The sequence below is a fragment of the Drosophila albomicans genome, chromosome 3, assembly GCF_009650485.2.
Source record: "Drosophila albomicans strain 15112-1751.03 chromosome 3, ASM965048v2, whole genome shotgun sequence".
Lineage (NCBI taxonomy): Eukaryota > Metazoa > Arthropoda > Insecta > Diptera > Drosophilidae > Drosophila > Drosophila albomicans.
Genome location: NC_047629.2, coordinates 36,485,859 through 36,508,456, shown reverse-complemented (window position 1 = coordinate 36,508,456; position 22,598 = coordinate 36,485,859). Strand labels below are relative to the sequence as shown.

The 22,598-nt window shown below is 35.1% G+C and overlaps 2 protein-coding genes across 2 annotated transcripts in view; both read right to left on the bottom strand.

Annotated features, from left to right (window-relative positions):
- The window catches only part of LOC117569553 (hemicentin-1), a 232,156-nt gene that overhangs the window by 146,716 nt on the left and 62,842 nt on the right, over positions 1–22,598 (bottom strand). The window lies entirely within an intron of this gene.
- Positions 17,956–18,681, bottom strand: LOC127565403 (zinc metalloproteinase nas-14-like). The gene has a single exon (XM_052003576.1). The coding sequence runs from the start codon at positions 18,679–18,681 to the stop codon at positions 17,956–17,958; it is 726 nt and encodes a 241-aa protein (XP_051859536.1).

Here is a 22,598-nt window from a genome sequence, read left to right as displayed (position 1 = left end):
CATTTAATGAGCACTTTGCGCAAATTAAACACGAAAAAAAACGGAGTGTGTCCTGAACAGATTCACACGCCGTCAAAAGGCTCAGTTGGCTAGTTGGGACTAACAACAATAGCCTAACACAAGTGACAAGCTGCACAGCAAACAAGAAAAAAAGGACAACACAGAAGAGTGCATGTAACATGGACAGGAAAAATAAAAAGGACAAAAGTTTTGGGCTCCTTTTTGCCGCTTGTCAATGAAAAGCTGCGCGAAATGGCAAGAAAATGTAATAAAAATTTGTAACGCCATCAACGTTTTCCCTCACGCTTTCACCCACTCTTCGTCTTTCACTCTCTCTCTCTCTCTCTTTATCTCTCTCGTCGGTGTCTTTCTCATTGAGGAAGCAATAAAAATGTCGCTTAATTGCAAAAAGTTTTGCTTAGATTTTCATTATTTTATTGCATACTTTTTTGGGTTGCGTTGGCGGTTTTTTTTCTCAGCTCCTTTTTGACACATTCCTTCGTCTCGCTTATCTCTCTACTCGGTCTCTCTTTACTGTTTTTATGCCTTTGGCTCAGTCAGTGCGTGTTGTGTTTTCGGGTTCATTTTCCCACACGATGCGTGTTGTTTTTGACCGTCCTACTACGCGACTCGTTTTGCCCGGAAGCTCAGCAACAGGAAACTTCTCATATTTTATTAACCGTCGTCGTCCCGCCCAAAAACCGAACGGCGAATGTGAACCGTGGAATGTGCACTGTAGCTGGCCATTATTGTACCAGCTCTAAACTTTCACAGCTAAGCAGTTTTTCCTTCTTTTCTCTTTTGGTTGACACTTTAAACTGTGACAATGACAAATTCATTGAAATTTTGCTTCATGTACATTTCTTTAAACAATTGTTTGAAATTAGCTACGAATATGCAGATACTGAATATGATTTTTAATATTATTTTATTACTTAAGAAAGATGTTGTTGTTGTGGGCCCAGAAGAGGTTCAGTGGATCATATTGGTCACAGTAGTTATATACCTTAAATAAAAGTACTAATAATGAAGTTTCTTTGTGGTTGAGACTGAAAGAAAGTTTGAATTTGCATTAGATTGTGCTATGAAAATGCAATAATTTTGTAGGTAAAAAGTGCAAGGAGTCTTTAGATGTTTGACAGAAAATTGGCAAACAAAATATGGATTTTCGTTTTAGGACAGAAGTGCAGAAAGTTATTTTTAACCCAATTTCTTTAGTATCACAAGAAAATTAATACAAAGATGTTTTCTTCAACTCTTTTAATAGTTGAGTAATATAGAAATATTGTATAGATGGTTCATTAAATCCAATGATATTAAATGGTACCTAAATTATTCACTTTACTTTTATACTTTTCTTCAGGGTAAATGATTTTATTATATTTTAATATTGTAGTAATATCCCATCTATATCCTAAAAATACAAAGTTATTGAAGTCTGCTCTAAAATTCATAAACTAAAAGTCTTTAATCCATTTACCGATATATTCGATCTATTATAAGAAGAAATACTGTGTTGATAATTTACTTTTTTTTTCAATATTTCAATATAAGTTTAAATACAAATACAAAAATTCAACAATTGATAATTATTGGAAACCCAAATGACCCTCTAAATGTTAATATCCCCTCAGTCAATCATAATCACTCCGAGTCAGTTGGCTTACTCTTATTGTTTTCAGTTCTTTCCCCTCAACAAACCTGCATTCAGTTTTCTAGTTTTTCAGCGAGTGTTGCATAATATTTTCCATAAAAATAAAAGCGCATTTTTTGTTATTGTTGACTTTTGTCCAGCGATTTTTCACTTTAAATAACTGCACGGCTATTAAATGCATGCCTCGCCATTTAAATGCATATATTGTTTGCATCTCTCCCACTGCGAGGCTGAAAAGGAGAGTAAACCGATTCATGCAAATAGGCACAGAATCTGGTATCAGAACAACAATAACAACAGCAACAACAACAGTGACGATGGCGTCAATGTGTCGATATTATGTGCATTTTTTAAATGATTGCCAAGTTGATCTGCAGTGTGAAATTTACAAAGAAACATTTTATTCTAGTTATTAACAAACGTGTTTCGCATGGCAATTCGAAGTATTCCAGTTTACACTCATTTTCCGATGATATTGTTATTTGGAACAGGTTTGCTCATTCATTTTCAATTATTTTTCCCTTAAACTACTCTATAAAAAAATACAAAATTAAACCATGGAAAAAAATAACTTGCAATGCACACTTAAAAAACACAGTTCGCTTTGCGTTTATGTGCTTCGAGTTGCCCTTAAATACATAGTCACTCACACACATACATACTAGAGCACACACACACACACTCACATACATACACTCGGAATTCACACTCACACACTCGTTTTACTCACGTGTTTGCAGTTGTTTCATGTATTTCGCTTTTTAGTTTTGGCCCACGAAAAATTTAATTAAAAGCACATTTTGAAGCATAAAAATAAAAGTTGAAATTGTTTGCGCAGTGCCATGAAATTCTACATAAATATGTTGGCCAAATTACAAAATGAATTTAAAGCAAACAAGCGCACTTCTCGCACTTTTAAAAGGTTAATTAATTAAGCGTCAGCTTAAAAACAAACTAGTTATGAGTGCAGCAGCTGCAAAACCGAAACGTTTAAAGGCAAATGGCCATCAAAGTGGTCATAAAATAAATATGTACATTGATATGCAACTAAAGAGATACTATAAATTAGAGGAGACAATTGGAGAAGAAAGATATATTATGAAAAATAGAACTATGTAGATATATAAAAGCAAGTGTTGTTAGATATGTTACTTTAGAAAAAAGCAAGTTATTTAATAAAATAAGGATAGATCTCTGTCGAAAATATCTAAAGAGAATCATATTTGAATTTGAATGTTTTATAATAAAACATAAAAAGTTCTTAAAAGCAATCTTTACTCTAAATACAGTGCGAATCTAGAATCTATAAGAATAGCCTTTTCTTATTTTTAAAATTGTTTCATGTAAATAATTTCGCACGTGTCAAAATCCGCTAGAGAATAACCCATATAGACCACAAATATATGGACAGAAAAAAGTATAAAAAATGGACAAAATATGGTGACTTCATTCATTACCAGATTCTTCAATATATTACTGCTACTCTTCAATCACGGCTCACTTTGCTATTTAATGCTGCCAAGATCTCACTTTGTATTCAAATTTGCTCCTCTTCCTTTACTTTGTTTATCGAGTTTTCTTTTGCTTTAATTTCAACTAGCAGTGATTGATTTCACGTTCGCTTATCGCACTTATCACCGGGCCACCTTTGACACCAATGGAAAACTATTTTCTTTTGCGGAAACTTCAAATTGCAGAGCTCATGCAAAATTAAGAGCTTTATGCCATAATATTTCCTCCAGACAATTGCTGCTCGGTTTCTCTCTCTTTTTCTCGTTCGTCTCTTTTATTTTTAAACTCATTATTCATGCAAAAGTTGGCAAGAAATGACATGAACACTCGCTGCAAGTTCTTCCGCTGGTCTCTCTTCTCGCCCCGCGCTCTCTTCTCTGGCCACAATGGAGCCGATTTAATGGTGCATTTATTGCCAATCTATTTGCCGACTATCAAGCCTTTTTGCGTCTTCAGCATGACGTTGATACATTTGGCACAGGCAACCGTGTGGCGCCACGTGTTGAGTGCCATTGAAACTAATTGAAAATGCGTCACACCCAAACACACACACACACATCGACTTATCCACAGACAGCTAGGAAAAACTCAGTGGAAATCTTGATAGACAAAGTTTTGCTGCTTTTAAAATGGAAATAGTCGACACACACATACACACATCTTCACATGGGACGCATTATTATTAATAATATATAATGCAGCAGCTGCTGCTGATGCATATGTATGTGTGAGCCAGTCTATGTGTGTGTGTGTGTGTGTGTGTTAACAAAACTTTGCTGTACACCTTTATTTATGTGCATGATTTATAGGGAAATGACATTGATTGATTTGGAATTGATGGTGTGGAAAACTGCAGCAACAGCAACAATAACAAATATAACACAACACAGCATAGCAGCATCAGCATCAGCTCAGCCAATTGGAAAATGTTCTGATGAAAAGTGTGCTACACTAAATTTGGGACACATTCAATTTTCGGACTGCGTGTCTCTGTAAAACAGGTGAAATTATGCAGAATTTTCTCGCACACAAACAAAATTTGCACTTTTCATAATTATGTGTACACACATTGATTAAACTGATGATGGCTATGTTGATCACATGAAGGAGGACTCTAAGGGAGACTTGTGGATACCCTGTGCATCATTATTTATTTAAAATTCATCTCAACTTGCTTAACAAGTTTACCAAAAATTATTAGCGAATTAGAAAAAGTTTTGCTTAGATGGCAACTAAAATCTAAGAAGCAATAAAAGATTGCATGTTTGCCAGTAAAGCACAATAATCAAAAAGCAAGTGTCAAGCTGGAGTCTCGAAAATTGGTATCAACAATAATATTTAAAGTCTAAATAATTCCTGAATTTGGTTGCGATTGTAGAAGTTATTTAAGAAATAATTTTGTATGTGGAAAAATGCCTTCTTACTACGGGTCTTAGTTGCTTTGGCTAGCAATTTGGTATATTTTGCACTCTATAGTATATTTTGAATGCAGTTCTGTGTCAATACATTAAATTTAGCCTTGGGAATTGGAACATTTTAAGAATAATAATGCACTATTTTCATTTCATTAAAAATGGGTAGCAAGTATTTCACAGTCGATCTGTTTGCAAACAGTTTTTTGTAAACATTTAAATTTCATATAAGTAATTGCAACAATTTGCTAATTTTCTGCTATATTTTTATGTAATATAGGGTATTTTATATATAAATCTATCATACCATTTGTTGTGACTACTATGTTATATGAGGTATATGTTGCTATAATATAAGCATTATATTTCGGCTACTATCAACTAAGAGTTTTAAAGATAATTCCATCTTACTTTGATGCTCTATTGTGGAATCTTTAAATAATTAAAATGAATACCTATGTATGTCAATATGTTAATAATAATTCTTTATCAATTCAAATCAACGTAATTCGGCCACTCAATATTATTTCTTACATTTTTAAGTAGAATAAGTTGTGAAACTAAAAAGAAGTAAAGCAATGACGATTTTCTTTTGAAACTTATGTTCAGCAATTCAACTTTCAATTATTTTTGTTATATTTTATTAATTTTTTTTATTATTTTATTTTGTTTTCAGCAATTTGCAACACATTTAAAATAATATTTCTGCCTGGGGTCTAATTAAATTTGCGTGCTTTAAAGTTTTTTGCAAGGCAGTTGCAAGAACTGTCGACACGAAGAGTTTGACATCATCTGTCACAGTTACTGCAACAGTTACAGCAACAGCTACAGAAACAGCAAGAGTAACAGTTACAGGAACAGCAACAGCAACACGTGACAGGCAGTCGAAATTTTTGCCAAAATAATTTATTTATGCAAAAAGCCAATTGTTTTTTATGCACATACACAACACATGCAGCCAGAAAAGAGGCAGAAAAGAGAGAAAAAGTCAGTGAGTCGCAGTGGGGAGTAAGAAGAGTTCTGAATACTGAATTGCAGTTGAAATGTTGTGCAAATAAAAAATAAATGTTTGCTTTTATCCAAGCGTTGCATAATTTATTTTGTTGACTTATTTGTTAAATAAAATCAATGCAAATTGATGGGCGACAATTTCGCATTTTGTGGGTCAATTAAACAGAGAGAAAGAGGCAAAGCTCTTTAAATTCTCTAGGATTGAACTGAGAAGTTGCTGCTGCTGCTGCTGCCATGTGGCATGCCTCGAGTGTGGCAAACACGTGCCAGGGCTTCGGCAACTCAAACTTGATCCTCTGTCGGCAAACAGTCGCCGCTTGCATGGGTTAAACAAACTTGAAAGCTGGAAGACAGGCGTTAAAGCACGTCCCGTTCAACGCCATCGCCAACGGTTCATTCACTCCACTTTCTCACTCTTTCGCTCTCTCTTCAATTCTCCCTCTCTCTAAGTCTCTTTCTCTCTTTCTCTGTGACTCTTCTCAGTTTAATGTCAAAAATTGCAAAATGACGTTGATATTATTTGGCGTGTGCCGCAGTTGCGTTGCAGCTTCAACTTCAGCCCCCTTTATGTTTCCCTCTCTCGCCATTGGCACTCTCCCCTTTTCCCCTTCTCTTCCCTTTCCCACTTGGCAAGTCTCTTAGCTGAAATATAGAAACAGCAGCTGGCTCTGGTGCTTTGCTTCCGGGCTCAGTGGCGCATTTCATGTGCTAATTAGAAATACGTGATAAAAATGTGCACAGCACAAAGTCGCTGGCGTTGAGCATCATCATCGTCCTAGTCAACGGTTGTTGTCCTTGTTCAGCATCTGCTTCTTATTCTCCTCAACCAGTTTGTTGCTACTGCTTTTGCTTCTGCAATTGCCATCATTTTGGCTATGGGGATATGTGCAAATAGGTGGTATTATGCCCCACAGATGTTAGGGTATTCGCAAATCGTGAGACAACACGTTGCTCTTTAGATTAAATAGAACTGACAGCTAAGAAGACTGTGAAATTAATATAATTTAGTATATAGAGTATACTTTTAAAATACATTTAGCTATATTTGTATTCAAAGTTGCTTTAAGTAAATATTTAGAATTTCCAAGACTTCTGTAATGTTTTCGTTTTTTTGATTCATCACCAAATCTGCTATGTTTACTTGCTTTATATTAATTGTAAATGCAAAAACTTAAAAATATTGAATTGATTTTATTTGATGTTTTATTTCAGTAACCTAAAATTAAATGCCACAAATTATATATATTTATTCTCAAAAAATGAAGCAACATTTTTATGCCTTTGTCATATTACTGCTAGTCGGTAATTGTATTTATTCATTATAATTTATTAACGTCTAAAAATGTTGAGTAATTTAATATTATTGAATTTATATATTAGCAAATTTTTTGCCACTTTTTTACCCAGTTGTTCACATCATATCACGCTTAGAGAGCATTTATTGACCACTTTTTGATCTTTTTTAAAGTTTTTTTTTTGTAGTTGTAGTTTTTTTTTGTTTGTTGCACTTAATACTTTTTGGCCATTTTGCTGGCAATTTGGCGAGGAAAGTTTTTAAAAGTCGACACGTGCCTGGCATTCGGAATGGAGTATTAAAATGTAGTTTCTATAATGCGAAAAAAGATGCACTCGGCAGTCGCTAAATGGCTGCAAGCCTTCAGCATATTGAGCAAATTAGCAAATGCTCGCAAAAACATTACGTGCTGCCAAAAGTTAAGTAGAATGCTGGAAAAAAGTGAAGCGAATGATTTGGCTATCAATCGATTTGATACTGAAGCTCTGAAGGCAGCGTCTGCCTCTGTCTCTGTCTCCGGGTCTAATCCAGGCACATTTGAATTTCGCAGTATGAAAAACAAACAAAGAGCTGAAAAACTCTTTGCGGCTCAACTCAAGACATAAATCGATATTTTGAAGAGCGCCCACAGACGACAACGAGAATGGGAATGAGAAGGAGAAGGAGGAGAAGTTGTTGGCTTGGATGACTATCAGAAACCACTTTGCCCGGAAATAGCATAATATTTGCACACTCACAGACACACGCCCTCGCCTCCCCCTTTCTCCTTTCTCTTTCCACTTGGTTTGGTGGTGGAATTTTACCTTTTGCGAACCTGCTAAATGCTCGCGACGCATCACCAAAAAATAAAAAAAAAGGAAGATGACAAAAAAATAAAAGGAACATCAAGTGGGAAATTTCGGCGCGCACACATAAAGCAAATATTTTTTATGCGATATTTTATCATCTAAGCTGATTCTGCTTTTAGAATTCAACGCGCATTCCGAATTCTCAGTCTGAATTGTGCCACGGATTCTTTTTCTCTTCATTTTTTGCTGGCTGGCAACAAAAAATATAAATTTCGAAATTTTATTTATTTAAGCTCGCTCTGTCGAGTTACCTTTTAAAGCTCGAAGGTGTCCTCTGCTAGGTGCCCGCAGCACAATCTCCTCTTCCTCTCTCTCCTCCTCTCTTTCTAGTTATATCTCTGTCTTTTTTGCTCACTCACGCTTAGCTTTTGTGGCAATCGATATAATTTGCCGTATGTCAAGCACGTGCTGGCATTTAGGGACGCCTCACTGTACTCAGTCCAAAGACATTGTAACCGCTTTTTAAATAACTCAACGCTTGTTGGACATTTGGGACCTTGGCACAGCAGCAGCAGCTTTGTTTCGCTATACTTCTTTTCAGTTTATTAGGTAATCGTGATGCAAACATATGAAGGCCGCTTCAAATAATTTATGTTATTTATGTGTGACCCGTTTTTTAGCAGTTTAGCGGAATATGTTGTCAAAAGTAAGTTAAGCATTTTGAGAATAAGAATTTAGGCCAATGCTAAATAAAAATGTAGAGGAACTATTTCATATAATAATATAAATAAAAATAATAAATAAATAGATTCTTTCGAAAGAAGTTTCAGGAAATGTAATGTTTTTTTTTTTAATAATCCTCATAAAATGGAAAACTGTTAACATAGTTAAATCTTTAATGTATGTAATGCAGCACATTCATCTCAGCTCATAATAAAGCTTCACATGAAACTATAAATCACATTTGAGACCTAAAACTAATAACATTCGAGGCTAATCAAAATATTTACTTATTTCCTACATTTTTTGGAAGCTGATTAAACATATTAATAAGGTATTAATCGTGATACAAAAATGTGCAATAAAATCAGCTTAAAGGTATGTATTGTATTTCTTTGTGATATATTTTGAACATATATAATATTTTAAGCACTCAAAAAAAGTAATTTTACAATTGTACTCTAACAACACTTCGGTCTCAGCTCATAAGTTCCACATTAAACTAATAACATTAGAGGCCAACTAAAATCCCAGCTTATCAAAGTGTCTTTTAAACGGGAAACTCGCATAAATATTAACACTGTTAAAAATGAGTCAACTTATGCAAATTATGCAAAGGAAATGCTACTCCCAGGGGCATGGACAGGCGGAAAAACTTTAGATATGCCCGCGCACATAGAAGTTAAGTTTATAATTTCTAATCTCCGAGGAATCAGCACATGTGGCAGAACTCTTTTGCTCTTAGCTGCCACAAATTAGCGCAACGGGCTGTTAACAAAATTTACATGCCTTATCCTGCATCTAATTACCGCTAAGAGCTTCTGGCATCATCCTCTAAGCCATCCAGACAGCTGCCAACTGCGAGCAAAAGAGGAAACAAAACAGCAGCGAGGGGAGCAAAAAAAAAAAAACACAGAGAAGTGCAACTTCAACAAGCGCATGGGGCATGCATTAGCCTGACATGCAACCAAAGAAAAAGAGAGAGAAAGACAGTTCTACACGTAATTCTTTGCATCATCGGAAAAATGAAAATGCTGCGTTAAGTCGACGAACACAGAGAAAACAATTTTTAATGCCTAATGAAAAACAATGCAACAGCGAAATGGAAATGGAATCAACACAAAAAATACATACATATATATTTATTCTAAAGCCAACTAGGGGAAAAGTGGGGCAAAAAACTGCAGAGAAGCGACGTAAATTCATATCTATTTGTTTGTCTGTTTAGCAACAAAGTTTCCGGCTTTTTTCCGTTGTGAGTGTGTGTGCTGCATTCCCCGTGGTTCGTTCTTCACGCGTGCCCCAAAGCCAAGCAAAAAGTGACAAAAGAAGCTGTCAGTTGGTGGCTGCTTTTTTGTTTATAACTAAAAGCCACAAAATCAAACAAACGAAACAAAAACCCAGAGAAAAAACGTTGCTAAAAGCCTTTGAGGAGTAAGAAAAGTTGCATAAATGGTGAAACCATGTTGAGAATTGTTGGAGAAATGCGAAAATCCCGGACATTTTCGAAACTATCTCCACGTTGACAACACTAATTGGTAACGAGTAAGTTCATAGCGCAGAGAGTTGGAGTTGAAAAAGTGAAGAATTAAAATTTGAAACCGCAAAAATGTTGAGTAGTGTAAAATTTTATAAAACCAGCGGAAAACAACATGAATGAAGCGAGTTAATAAGACGAGAAAGTAACGAGTAGTAATTTAGTCACCTAAAAGACTAACGAGTTAAAGTAGCGAATAGAAAACAAAGACAGTAAATTATGTGTGAACTAAAATGAATTAAATGCAATGAGAAAAATGTTTGATGAAGACGCAATAAAGAATTGAAAGTAGCGAGTAAAAAGATAGTAACGAGTGACGAGACATTTTTAAGTACACTAATTGACCAGTAATTTAATATTTGCGATCGTGTACAAAGCAAATTTTAAATCAATTATAAAATATTTTTATTTTGTCAAACACTTCTATTGAAAGTAATACTCAAATCGAATTTTGATATTATACGAGTATTAAACTTCTCGTTACAACTGATCTTCTCAACAATTGCAGCAAATCAGTTTCGCAATTTGCCATTGCAGCGCTAATAGACAGAAAATTAGAGCTAATCGTTATTTAGTCAACAGTCAATTAACTATAAATTATTAAAACGCAGCAGACAATAAGCAGAAGGCAGCGACAGCAAGGAAACAGGACATTGGAGCATCATGTGCGAGTTACCAAATTTGAGCTGCTGTCAAATTAACCAAAAAGCGGATTTTCCGGCTACCATCGACGCGAGTGAATGAGGAGACTGTGTGTGTTTGTATGAGTGTGTATTATGTTTTCATGAGGCTGACAACGACAACGCGACATTGAGCAATTATAAGCGACAATAGCAACAACAACAAGAATAACAAGTTAAACAACAGCGGCGAGCAGCAACGGCATTAATACCATGACACAAATTCCTAATCAATCTTCACGACTTATTCATGCATATAAACCTGCGCGACAACAAACCTCATACACCAAACACTCCATATAACCCATACGCCCCATGCGCCCACTCAGTATGTGTATGTGTGTGTGTCTAACCTCTGCTATGTATGTGTGTGTGCATCGGTAGCTGTTTGAGTTTTGCAATTACAACTTAAGCACACAATCATTATCATAATCCTTAATCGATATTATGGCTTACAAGATGGCAGCAGCAGCCACAAAGTACAACTACCGAGATATCGAAAGCAAAATAGAGAGAGAGAGAGAAAGAGGAGCAAAAATAGAGCGAGAGAGAGAGAGCAGACAGTAGACAAATATCTGCATACATGTCTGTCCGTGTTTGTGTTACTATGCGTGTGTGTGTGCGTTGCTTTTAACCCACTTCCGTCCAGGCTTCTCCTTCTGCCGCTGCTGCTGCTGCTTTGGTTGACTGCTTCCGCCTTTTGCATCGAATTAAAATTCCACATACTCGCACTCGCACTCGCATGCTGAGCGCGTTTCTTGGCCAAGCTCAGGCGGAAGAAAATGAGGCAGCAGAGAGCAGATGTTGATGGAACTGCTGCTGGAGATGGAGGAAATGGAGGTAATCCTCGTTAATGGATGAGTTGACTACACTGACAAAAATCTACTTACGACAAATTGGGTAACTAAAAAGGCAAAAATGTTAGTTAACAAAAATTTAATTATTTATTTAAGATAATTTAAGATCAAGTATATTTTGTATGTAAATCTAGTTTTATATAATTACACGTTTTTCAGAACTGATAAAAAAATAAATAATATTATTCCTACTTAGTGTTAAGATAGAGGAGTTTAATAAATGAATAATCATGCTTTTCAAATATATGTAATTTGTCATCAATCAACTACTTGAATATTTTGAAACTTTTACAAAAAAAACTAAATTATATACTTATTGAAATATAATTTAAAAAAATTGATAATAAATTTGATGTTATTATTATTAAGATATTTAAAATGTTTTCATTCAATTTAGTAAACATAATTAAGTAAATAAATAAAAATATGTTATATAGAGCTTGATACCTAAAAGCACATTTCCTTTGTCTTAGTTATTTACATATTTTTTTAATTTCTCTATTAATTTGTACAGAATTAAATATCATCGAAGTTGAACACTTGATTTAAATAATATACATGATATTTACAAATGGCTGATTATAATTTATAATAATATAAACATTTTTATTAGAAATTTTTTGAAATATATTGATTTTAAATACAAATAAAAATTAAATTAAACAACAACAATTAAAATGAATGATTGATAAATAAATGTATATTCCATGTATTTGTTGTGTTCAATGTTCTTATATATTGAAAAGTTGAAGCCATTCGATTTTCAGCAGTGCATTTTTTACACTGCGCTGCTAGCTCGAAGAGTATCCCTTTTTGCCTTTGCCTGTCGTTAATAGTTAAATTGCTGTTAACAAATTTAATGTCCTTAAAATTTATTACGACGCTGCCGCCGCTCGCTTGGCTTCAGCGCAAACATCAGACGCTTTGGCATTGTCCTGTTGTGGCCGCAGGATTAAATGATAAAAAGTGTTAAGCAGCAGCAGCGGTGGCAGCAGGAGCAAAGGCTGCTGAGGCAGCAGCAACTGAAGCAGCAGCAACAGCAGCAGAAAGTTGCAAGTAGACACAAGGGCAACGAGCAACCTGTTTAAAGTTGCTGCTCCCGTGTCAACAAAGCGTTTAATGAAGGTTGAAAATTTGATTTCAGTTTTCTTCTTTTCCTGCTTTTCTTGTTATTCTTTTTTCCTTTCTACGTTGTTTTCATTCTGGCGCTGCACAATGGGGCGTATGATTGTTATTGGAGCGTCGACGTTTTTGCTGTACTCGGCTGCTGTTTGCGCTTTTGATGGCACAAGGATGGCAAGGACATCGAGAGAACGACGACGATGTCGTGTACGTGTTAAGTGGTTATTGGTCTAGAGCGCAGCTTGCGGATGGGCTGCGAAATGTGTGTGATGGGGCGTAAGGTGACAGTTCAAGTGATATTTGCATTAGATTTTGTTTATACTGATATTACACATACGACACGAGGGACTTAACCAAACTCTGAAGAGTGCAGTCATTCAGCCGAGCCAAGCCGAGCGAGCACTTCAATTCCGCATCCATGACATACGCTTTAACCATCAATAGGATTACACAAACTCGTTGTTGAGACACTAAGTGTGTAATATCATAACAGTTTGCGCTGTAATACACGCAATGGGAGACTTTTTTTTAAAGGAAAAGTATTAAATTCGTTATGTCGAAAGAAAGCAAAAGAAGCGAGTTCTTTAAACATTTTTATCTTTGCACTAAAATAATGTATAATATATATAAAGAAATAAATCTATAATGAAAAGAATGTGAGAGAAACTTAATGCAAATAATATAAGAAATAAATCTTAAAAGATAGATATTATATTCAACTGAGTTTTAAATATTAAACAAGTATATTCCTGTCTTAGAAATGATTTAATATCATATACTCATAATTTGTAAAAATCATTTCCAAAACAATGCAAAATATTGAACAAGATTGAAAACTGCTTAATATATGTTTAAAGTCAAATAATGTGCAATCAAAAGGTAACAAAAAATCAGCATTAACAACCATTTGTTTGTTGTTAATCTCATAAAATTATTATCTATTGCTCAGAGATTATTTGTGCAATTTAAGGTCTGCCTTTGAGCAGCAGTGACAGAGCAATTTGAAAATCCTGTTTTATGCTTTCGAATGTTCATGAAAAGACGTCTTTATTTTGCAACTCCCACACACAAAGCGAGAACTTTTAAATCACAACAAACAGTAAATCAAGACCAATAATACAGACGCACACATGGCTACATTCCGTATTACAAACTAGCAATCTCTTTAAGCCTTTTGCAGCTTGCCAAAGTCAGTATGGGAAAGAAATAAAATAAAATATCAACTCTCAAAAAACGAGAGACGAAAAAAGAGAAAACTGTAGTACAAAACAGCAAAATCCGCCAAGAAGTATGCAATAAATCACAGCAAACGCAGCGCACACAAAGACGCAGACAGTAGAATAGAAAGCGGAGGCGAATCGCCTTCTCTTCGCTCTTATTTTTTATAGCCTGCATACACATAAATTTGTGTACGCTTACAAGGTTAGTTCAACAGAATGGAAACTGGGTTAGATGATGCCACAAAACTGATAAAAATCAAATGCCTGCTTTCCCCCCTCTCTCTCTTTCTCTCTCACCCACATGTTACAACAAAATGCCAATAGATGCAGCATTTGAAAAGCGATTTACGACACCGTGCTGCCGCATAATATGATATAGAGAGAGTGAGAGGGCAGACGAAGGAGGAAGGAGGGATAGAGAGCTGGCTGGCTAAGTCCTGAATGACGCATCATTTATAACTTGGCACTCAACAGAAATTGTAAAACAGGAAGCAGACAAACGGCAGCCACTTTGAACGCGAATTAAAGTAATAAATTAGTTTGGGCGTGCGTCGTGCCTCGACATGACAATCTTCCTCCCCCTTCTCCTCTCTCAGCGAATGGAATGCTTTCCCCTCCCCCAATTCCTCTCTGCTCATATGATGCCCACATTGTGCCCACTCATTTGATTTGAAAGCCTTCACGCCACAAAGGCATTCCGCACAGGCAACAATCGACCAACATTTCCACCAGGCTGACTCGAAATTTGCCTTTGCCTTTGCCTCAAAACCGTTGCCTCCTTCCCCTCCGTCTCCCCAACCTCTCATTCTCTATCACTTTCTCTGCTGCTGCCTTTTTACGCTAAATTGCTTTGCATTTTCGCTGCTCGAACATATTTTTAGGCGTGCTACATTTTTCATAATGCCTTGACATGGCCTTTCCCTCTGCTTTTCCCGCTCACTTTCCTTTGCTGTCTTTTCACCACAAGAATTGCCCAGAGATAAACTGTCGCTGATATCTGTAAACTCAAAGTTTGTCTCTCCTTCCCTCCAACCTTATCCTTAGCCATATTCTTAGATAATCTGCGCGTTTTTATGGCACTTTCTTTTATGATATTTATGCACGATATTTATCTCAATCGCCTGACTTCGCTTTCTCTTTAGCATTCGCCTTTGCCTTCGTCTTCACATTTTTGTGGCATCATTTTCGGCCTGCGCGCCGTCTGACAGTTAATAATATTGAAAAGGTTTTTAAAAATGTTATAAACCATTCTGTGCACAATTTACAAGCATTTCCAACTATAAACCAATTTATGGACTTGTGGTAATCGTTTATTTACGATAGAAATAAAAACGACTTTTGCAGATTCTGTACAATAAAATTAAAGTTGGCAATTTAATTCATATAAACAATTAGTAATAGCTTTGATTTTGCCATTGCTTCGCACTGAATACTGATTTTCTTTATTCAAGTTATGTATTGCTGAATCTGACTGAATTCAATAATATTGAAATTCAATTAAATTGGTAAATGAATCCATTTATTTCACTTTATATTGATCACAAAATTTCAGTTGCTCAATTAAAGTCTCGTATTTTTTGGCACTTACTTATGCAGATTTTTCACTGGCAACAACTCACCTGCAAAAAGAGAGAAGAGAAAATATATTTTTTGTTAGTTAATTTAAAGATATTATTTATGCAAATTTCAACAACTCAACGACGAGTTCATTTCCCTAGTATTTTTTTCAGGTTTGTTTTATTTTGTTTCGGGTTGCACTTCATTTTTGAAATAATCAAAAGCAGTTCGTAAACAAAGACGCAAAAATTTCAACTATGCTTATTACACTTCACGGAAATTTACATTTTCACTTGCATAATTAAAATGTACAGCGACAGCAACAAAAGCGAACAAAATAGGAAAGAAAAACCCGGTGAGAGAGAGGAAGAGAGAGAGTAGTAAAAATAGCGAAATAATATGCTTACTTCCGCATTGCTAAGCATAATTTTCTTCTTGTTTTCTTTTTTTTCTTGTTTTTTTTTTTTGGCCACTTCTTTTGCCTCTTGCCGAGAGTACAACTAAATATTACGCTTATTTTGACGTCAAAAAGCTTGTTGAGAAATTAAAAAAGCGGCAAATGCGCGCGCGGAAAGCAGAACACAACAAAAACACAAAACAAAATAGAAATAAAAGCGAAAACGTTAACCTAAACGAAACGCAAAACCAAACGGGTAAATGCAAATAAAAACGAAGCTGCTGCAAGAGAGAAAAAGAGCTGTAAAGGGGAAAAAGGAAAAACCGCAACCAAGGCGGTCCAGACGGCAACTTTTTCACCGGCTTTTGTTGCGATTTTTTTCTAATATTTTTCCGCTTTTCTTTCGCGCATCTCTGCTGCAGTTTTTTAATTTACTACGTTGTATTTTTAATAACAGCAAAAGGAGTGAGAACCATGGCAGTAGAAAGCATAGAAGTTGGAGAATGTTTTATTTTTTGCGAAATTTACTTTCGCCACACACATTTTCCGCGATACTTAAGAGTTGCCTACGTGGAAAATGGCGGTCGACCAGAAAACACAAACATACAAACAAAATGAAGAAAACTCAATCGTCTGCAGCGGCCATAAAAAACGAAAACAAACCACTTTACATAGCCGGGCACTGTATCTTTGGCTGTGGTAACGTATACGTAATATACAATACGTATACGTAATATTCTTTTTGCTGTCTGTTCAATGTGCAGCCTTTGCATTCATAACGCGACGCCAAACAAAAAAAAATACGTTAATGAATTTGCATGAATGAATATTTGAAAAGCTGCTGCAGGACCAAACAATATTTTCACTGCTTAAAAAAAAACACAAAAAAAGCCAGAGGGAGAGTGAGGAAAGAGTGAGAGAGAGGAACGCAGAGATTTCAGCGCAAGAATTTATGCACGAACAATTTATGAAAGCAAGCGAAAATTTATGGCCTCTAATATTATCAGCAGATTAGAAAAGTAACTGGAAATTATGGCCACGTTACAGCATTTATTAACGTTTTTTTCGTCCTCCTTTTTCCCACTGAATGTGTGTTTGTGTTATCTGAATTTCAGTTTCAACGTTGTGCATTACATTTAGAAAATGTTTGCATTTTCAGTTGGCATTTTTGCATTTGGCGTTTTCTATACCAATGTTCCTCGCTTCCATGTTCCATGTTTATATCCATGTCGAGGCCATTGCATGTTTATTATCAATGGATTTCGCTTCACTTGTACATTTTGGACATTTCAAGTGTTTTAATTGACCCTAATTGCGTTTTAATGCTAATGAGCATCGACAATTATGCTTTTCAAAAAGCCTCCTGTTTCTGTTTGAATATAAATTTCTCAAATTTGAATTCATTGCAAATGCACAAAATCAGTTGAGCTCTTGGCAATTCACTAGCATAAAACATAATTTTCTGTGTGCATGTGAATTGAAGTTAATGAACGGTATTTCTAATTAGAAAATGCATTAAAATATTTAAAGCGGCTGCTGCAGACAAATCTTAGATGATTTAGTTGATAATATGGTATATTTTCAATAATATATCAATTTACTAAGCATTGCCTTCCGTATGTTTTAGTATTTTTTCAGTCTGTTTATTCAGTATAATTTGAGAATAATACCGCAATGTTTTTGTTAACAATCTCGTCAATATCGAAACCATTGATAAGTTTTCAACATAGTTTCGATTTTAAGTCTGGTATATATTGTACCCAATGGTATATTTTAAGTATATTTTAAGATTAATATCGCAATATTTTCTTAACAATCTGGTATGTGTTGAACCGAATCGTATATTTTCATAATAAATTTCGTTTAAAATCTGGTATATATTGTACCCAATGGTACACTTTAAGCATAGTACTATATATAGATATACCAAACATAGCCTTCTGTATATTTTAGTATTTTCCTGCATATTAATTCGGAATATTTAAATAACAATATCAGAATGTTTTACTTTTGTTAAAAATGGGTAACGGTTGAGCACACTCGACTGTAGTTTTCTGACTTATTAAAACTAAAATACTTCTTAATTCGTAATTAGTAAATGAATTCAAATAATTCATAAGGAATATCTTTATTAAATTTGCAGCTTGCACGAAATTGCGTATACATAATAAATGATGTTTATATGATTGCCTGATTATTTAGGCTGAACATAGCCATCATCATTGGTGCCATTAATGCTGTCAAGTGCAATGAGATCAGCCTTGGTTCTAACCTCCTTCAAAGTGCCATTATCGAGCAGTGTGACGGTTGCAGCTGGATTATCAACGAGTGTAGCGATTGGAATTGGTTTATTGGCAGCCATTTCCATGTTGGACTCATCGCTTCTCTCCGGGACTAAAGCAGCTGTGGTCAAAGTTCTGACAGCGTCTGCAGTAACTGGAGAAGCTGAAGCAGCTGCAGGATTCGCAGCAGTTGTTGCTGATGGTGTAGTTGCAGTAACTTGCTCATTGCCAGACGTATCCACGATTGGAGTTGTATTGTTTTGATGACCATGTTTGCATTCGGCACGTGCTTTGCGATTTCCCTTTTGATTTGGCTTATTGCAGTTCTGAGTCTTATCGTTTTTGGCCTGATCTTTGTTCTGCTTGCCCTGTTCCACAGAGTCTTTGCCTTGATCCTTGGTCTGCTTGGCCTTGGGCTTTGGCTTGGCGCGACCTTTAGGCTTGGGCTTGGCCTTAGACTTGCCTTTGGGCTTAGCCGTAGTCTTAACGGCCGCTGCTTCAGTTGTTGTTTCAGGTGCGGGAGTCGTGGTTGTTGTTGTTGTTGTAGTTGTTGTTCGAACAGAACTTGGTTTGCGAGTTGCACGTTTTCTAGTTGTCGATTGCTGAGCGTGCATTAAAAACAGATCCTTTGGCGACATTGTTGTTGTGCCTTTTGGCTTTGTTGCTCTCTTCAGCTCGGAATTTTCTGGCAAAACTGGCTCAGCCAATGCAACAGGTTCGGCACGTGGCTCAGCTTCGGGCTCAGCTTTTGCTTCTGCTGCCACAAATGCAACAGTCAATACAAGAAAGAGTGCCAAGACTGGTAAAAGATGCATTTTTAATGTAGTCTTCATTGGAACTCTATCGAAAGAAATGTTCACTGCAAACTGAATTCCAATTGCGAGTAGACGCAGCTTTTATAGTCCAACTGAGCAACACTTTAATTCACCTTGCGATTATGGACAACTGTTTTTAGCACTTCAACTGTTTTCGATTCTTCAACTGTTTTCATTAATCGCTTGCACTTGCTTCAGTACAGAAAATAGATTAATTTAAAACAAACATTCCCTAATATTTGCTATAAATAGAAAGATTTGCCAGTTCTTAGCACAGTTTGATTTTCAAGTAGCAAAAGTTTCAAACAAATCATGAAGCTTCTTAAAGTTATTGTTATGTTTGCTTTGAGCTTTATAATAGCTGAAGCTATTCCTTATGAGAGCGTCCTGTCGATCTATGTGAAGTCCACAGAGGATGAATCCAAGTTAATGGACGTGCCCTTTGTGAGCTTCGATAATATGGCTTTTGAGACCCTTAAGAGTGATGCTCTCAGCACCACAACTTTGAAACCTTCCACCACTTTGGGCTCAACGACTGCGGCAACATCAAGGAAGGCCAATAAGGACAAGAGGAAGAAAGTGCGTCACAGCAGAAAGAACAAATCTAGCGTATTGTCAAATTTTTAATTCCATGGATGAGTTGCCAATGAAATACAGTTTAAAATGAATACAATTATGAGAAACAATAAAAAGAATAATTTGAAATTAATAAAATTATGAGAAACAAAATAATAAGAAGTATCCATGTGCTTTTTCTATTGCGTTCAATTATATGTTCTATATATAATTCTTGACTCAAGACAGAAGAAGACTGGTTTACAAAAATTTTTAAATTTTTAAATTCAATAATTGAATTTCACTCACTAAAATTCCAAATATATTTTGTGAATTGAATTGTGTTAGCCCCCTTCTTCTATTGAATTAATATTGAATTTAAAAATAACTGACTTTTTAATATATTTTAATAAAATAAACAGGCTTAACATGGAAACTAAATGGAAACCTTTTTACAACTTATCGTTTTATTTTCTATATTGCTTATTGTATTCTTTAATTTTTCTCCTACAAATTCTATAAAAATGCTTAGTTTTAAATCTCGAAAAAGAAGCAGGCAGTTCGTCTGGCTAAAGTTTTTGGTGCCGTGTGTTAGGGAAAGTTTTGAATCAACTTTTCTTCGACTGCTTCTTTTTTGTTGAATTCATGTTGCAAATGCTGCAGCTGTTGGAAGTGTATCTCTTTCTCTTTCTAGCGCACTAAGAGTTTGTGTGCCTGTATTTTCTTTTTCTTTCGCTCAAATTTGTTGGCTGCTTTCGCCCGTCAGCTGTGTCAACATGGCCAAGAGGAGAGTGTGTGAACTTGACGTTTGAAAACGGCAAAGGAAATGCAAACTTTCACAAGGTGAAAATCGCAACAGATGTGCGCAAAAATTTATTGATACCCTTCCAAAGGGCTTAGCGAATGGATGAAGACTAAGAGACATAAATTAGCAATAAATATTTGCTACAACTCAAACGTCTAAAATTATAATAAAGATGTAAAGTAAATTTTATATTTTTGTACTAAATATATTCATATTGTCTGCTTAAATAAATTCTGAACCGCTAGAGTATTAATTCAACCACACGGCATAAACAGATTTTTGTGTTCAACTCCGACGCGACGTTTGCCTCTTGTGCTTACATGACGTATACGTAACGCAGCTGTCAAGTACCATGCGTCGCATAGCATTTTGATGGCCGCTTAGCCAGCCAACTTGCAACTTGCCACAATTCGTGCCCTGAACTTGACACTCAACAAGCAATCCGAGTTGCTTTTGTTGTTTCCCCTTCCTCCCCCCTCCCACCGAAAAAGAGAAAAAACTTTTGCCACCCATCGATGACGATGACATCACGCGCCAACTAATGGCAAACGTGCATAAAATACTTATAACTGAATAGTATATTCAGAGTGTATGTAGATTTGTATGTGCATATATAAATATGTATGTAGATAGATTGGTTTTCGTTTTTGGTCTGTCGCCCCGAAACAAATATGAAATGCACTTTTAAATGTTAAATAATTCACTGGCAATTGCACACGCCGAACACCGAATGGCGAAAACCGAAAAGCAACCGGCGCCAATTTTATGCGCTAAATGAATTTATGAACAGTTTGTGACATATTTTATGCCACATACATAGACAATACACGCAGCTGCTGGCCAAAAAAAAACCATAAACAAAAAACGTAGCTACTATATGGTATGTATATTTAATCGATTTAGCTCTTTTTCGGCTAATTTTTTACATGCACAACGTTCCCTTAATCCAATTTAGTGCGTCACAGTTTTTTGTCGAAAGTTGCATCACAATTTTTTTGTTCGTGTGTTTGTCGGCCTCGACACAAGCGCAACGTATAAATAATAATGAAAATCATAATGGAAATGTGCATGAATGTAAGCTAGAGCTTTAATTGAAAATGCCATGGAAATTAAGCGCACATAATTTATATAATATTCATTAAAAATTCAAAATGCTATTAAAAAACTCGGTTAGCACGGTTTCTGCTTACATCAGCTGTCATAATTTGAAGTTTTAAAGGGATTTGCTGCAAAAAACAGTTTTATTGATGAGTTATTATTTGAATGCGTCAAAGGATGATCACCAACAACAATTTTGTATAGAATTTAAATTTATATAAAGGTAAGTTTAGAAACTTTAGATTTAATGACACAGTTGATAATAAATACGTTTTAAATAAATAAAATACTATTAAATATAGGAAGGGGTTATAATTCAAAATAATACGAAGGTAGATTAAAAATTTATTTTTTATTATATTAACTTGTTAGCTAGTAAAATGTTAATAATAATCATTGCATTTTTAACGATACTCATTAGGCTCTTGCAAATTATTAAAGGTTGATAAAAAGCATGTAAATATACTATTAATAATTAGCATTAATAAACTAATTACAACTTTAAATAGTCATTGCAATCTTAACAATAATTTACTGCAATGATAAAATTAGAATAACGGAAGTTAGTTTATTTTTAACTACCAATTTACATATTTGACGGTTTAAATTTGTATGAGTAATAAAGCCAAATAATTTTAAAATATTATAACTATAAAGATAAAGTATTGCAAACTTATTTAGGAGAAGAATGAAATAAAATTTGAATGGTTAATGATTACGGCAATTTATATTAAATAAAAAATTTAAATATTTATGTCATATAAACTCAATACATCTTAAAATATTATTGGCTACATATACATAACTAATGTAAAATTTATTTAAATGAAGATTAAGTTATATTCGAAATATGGTGCTTAATTTGTCAAAGCAATTTGTTAATATTATCTCAATTATTTCCATTGTATGTGCTGATTGCTCAATAATTTCCAATGACAGTCAGCACCACAAAAATCATTGCGAAATGTAGCTTTAGCTTCGTAGATCCATTTGTGTCAAGATCCCATTCAGCTTTGGCAATAGTTTTGATTGTTGTAGTACTCAAATTTTGGGCAGAATGCAGGAAGTGATGAGGCGTCGCTGCATGATTGATTGTAGTAGAAATAATAGACTTCCTAGTGGTTGAAGGAGTTTTCGTTGTTGTAGTTGTTGCTTTAGTTGTTGTCTTCATTGTAGTCTTTGCTGTTGTGCTAGTTGTTGTGGGTATCATCATTGTTGTATTTGTTGCTGCTGCTGACATTTCAGTGGTCTTTGTTGGCGCTGTTGAAATTGTGGTGTATTT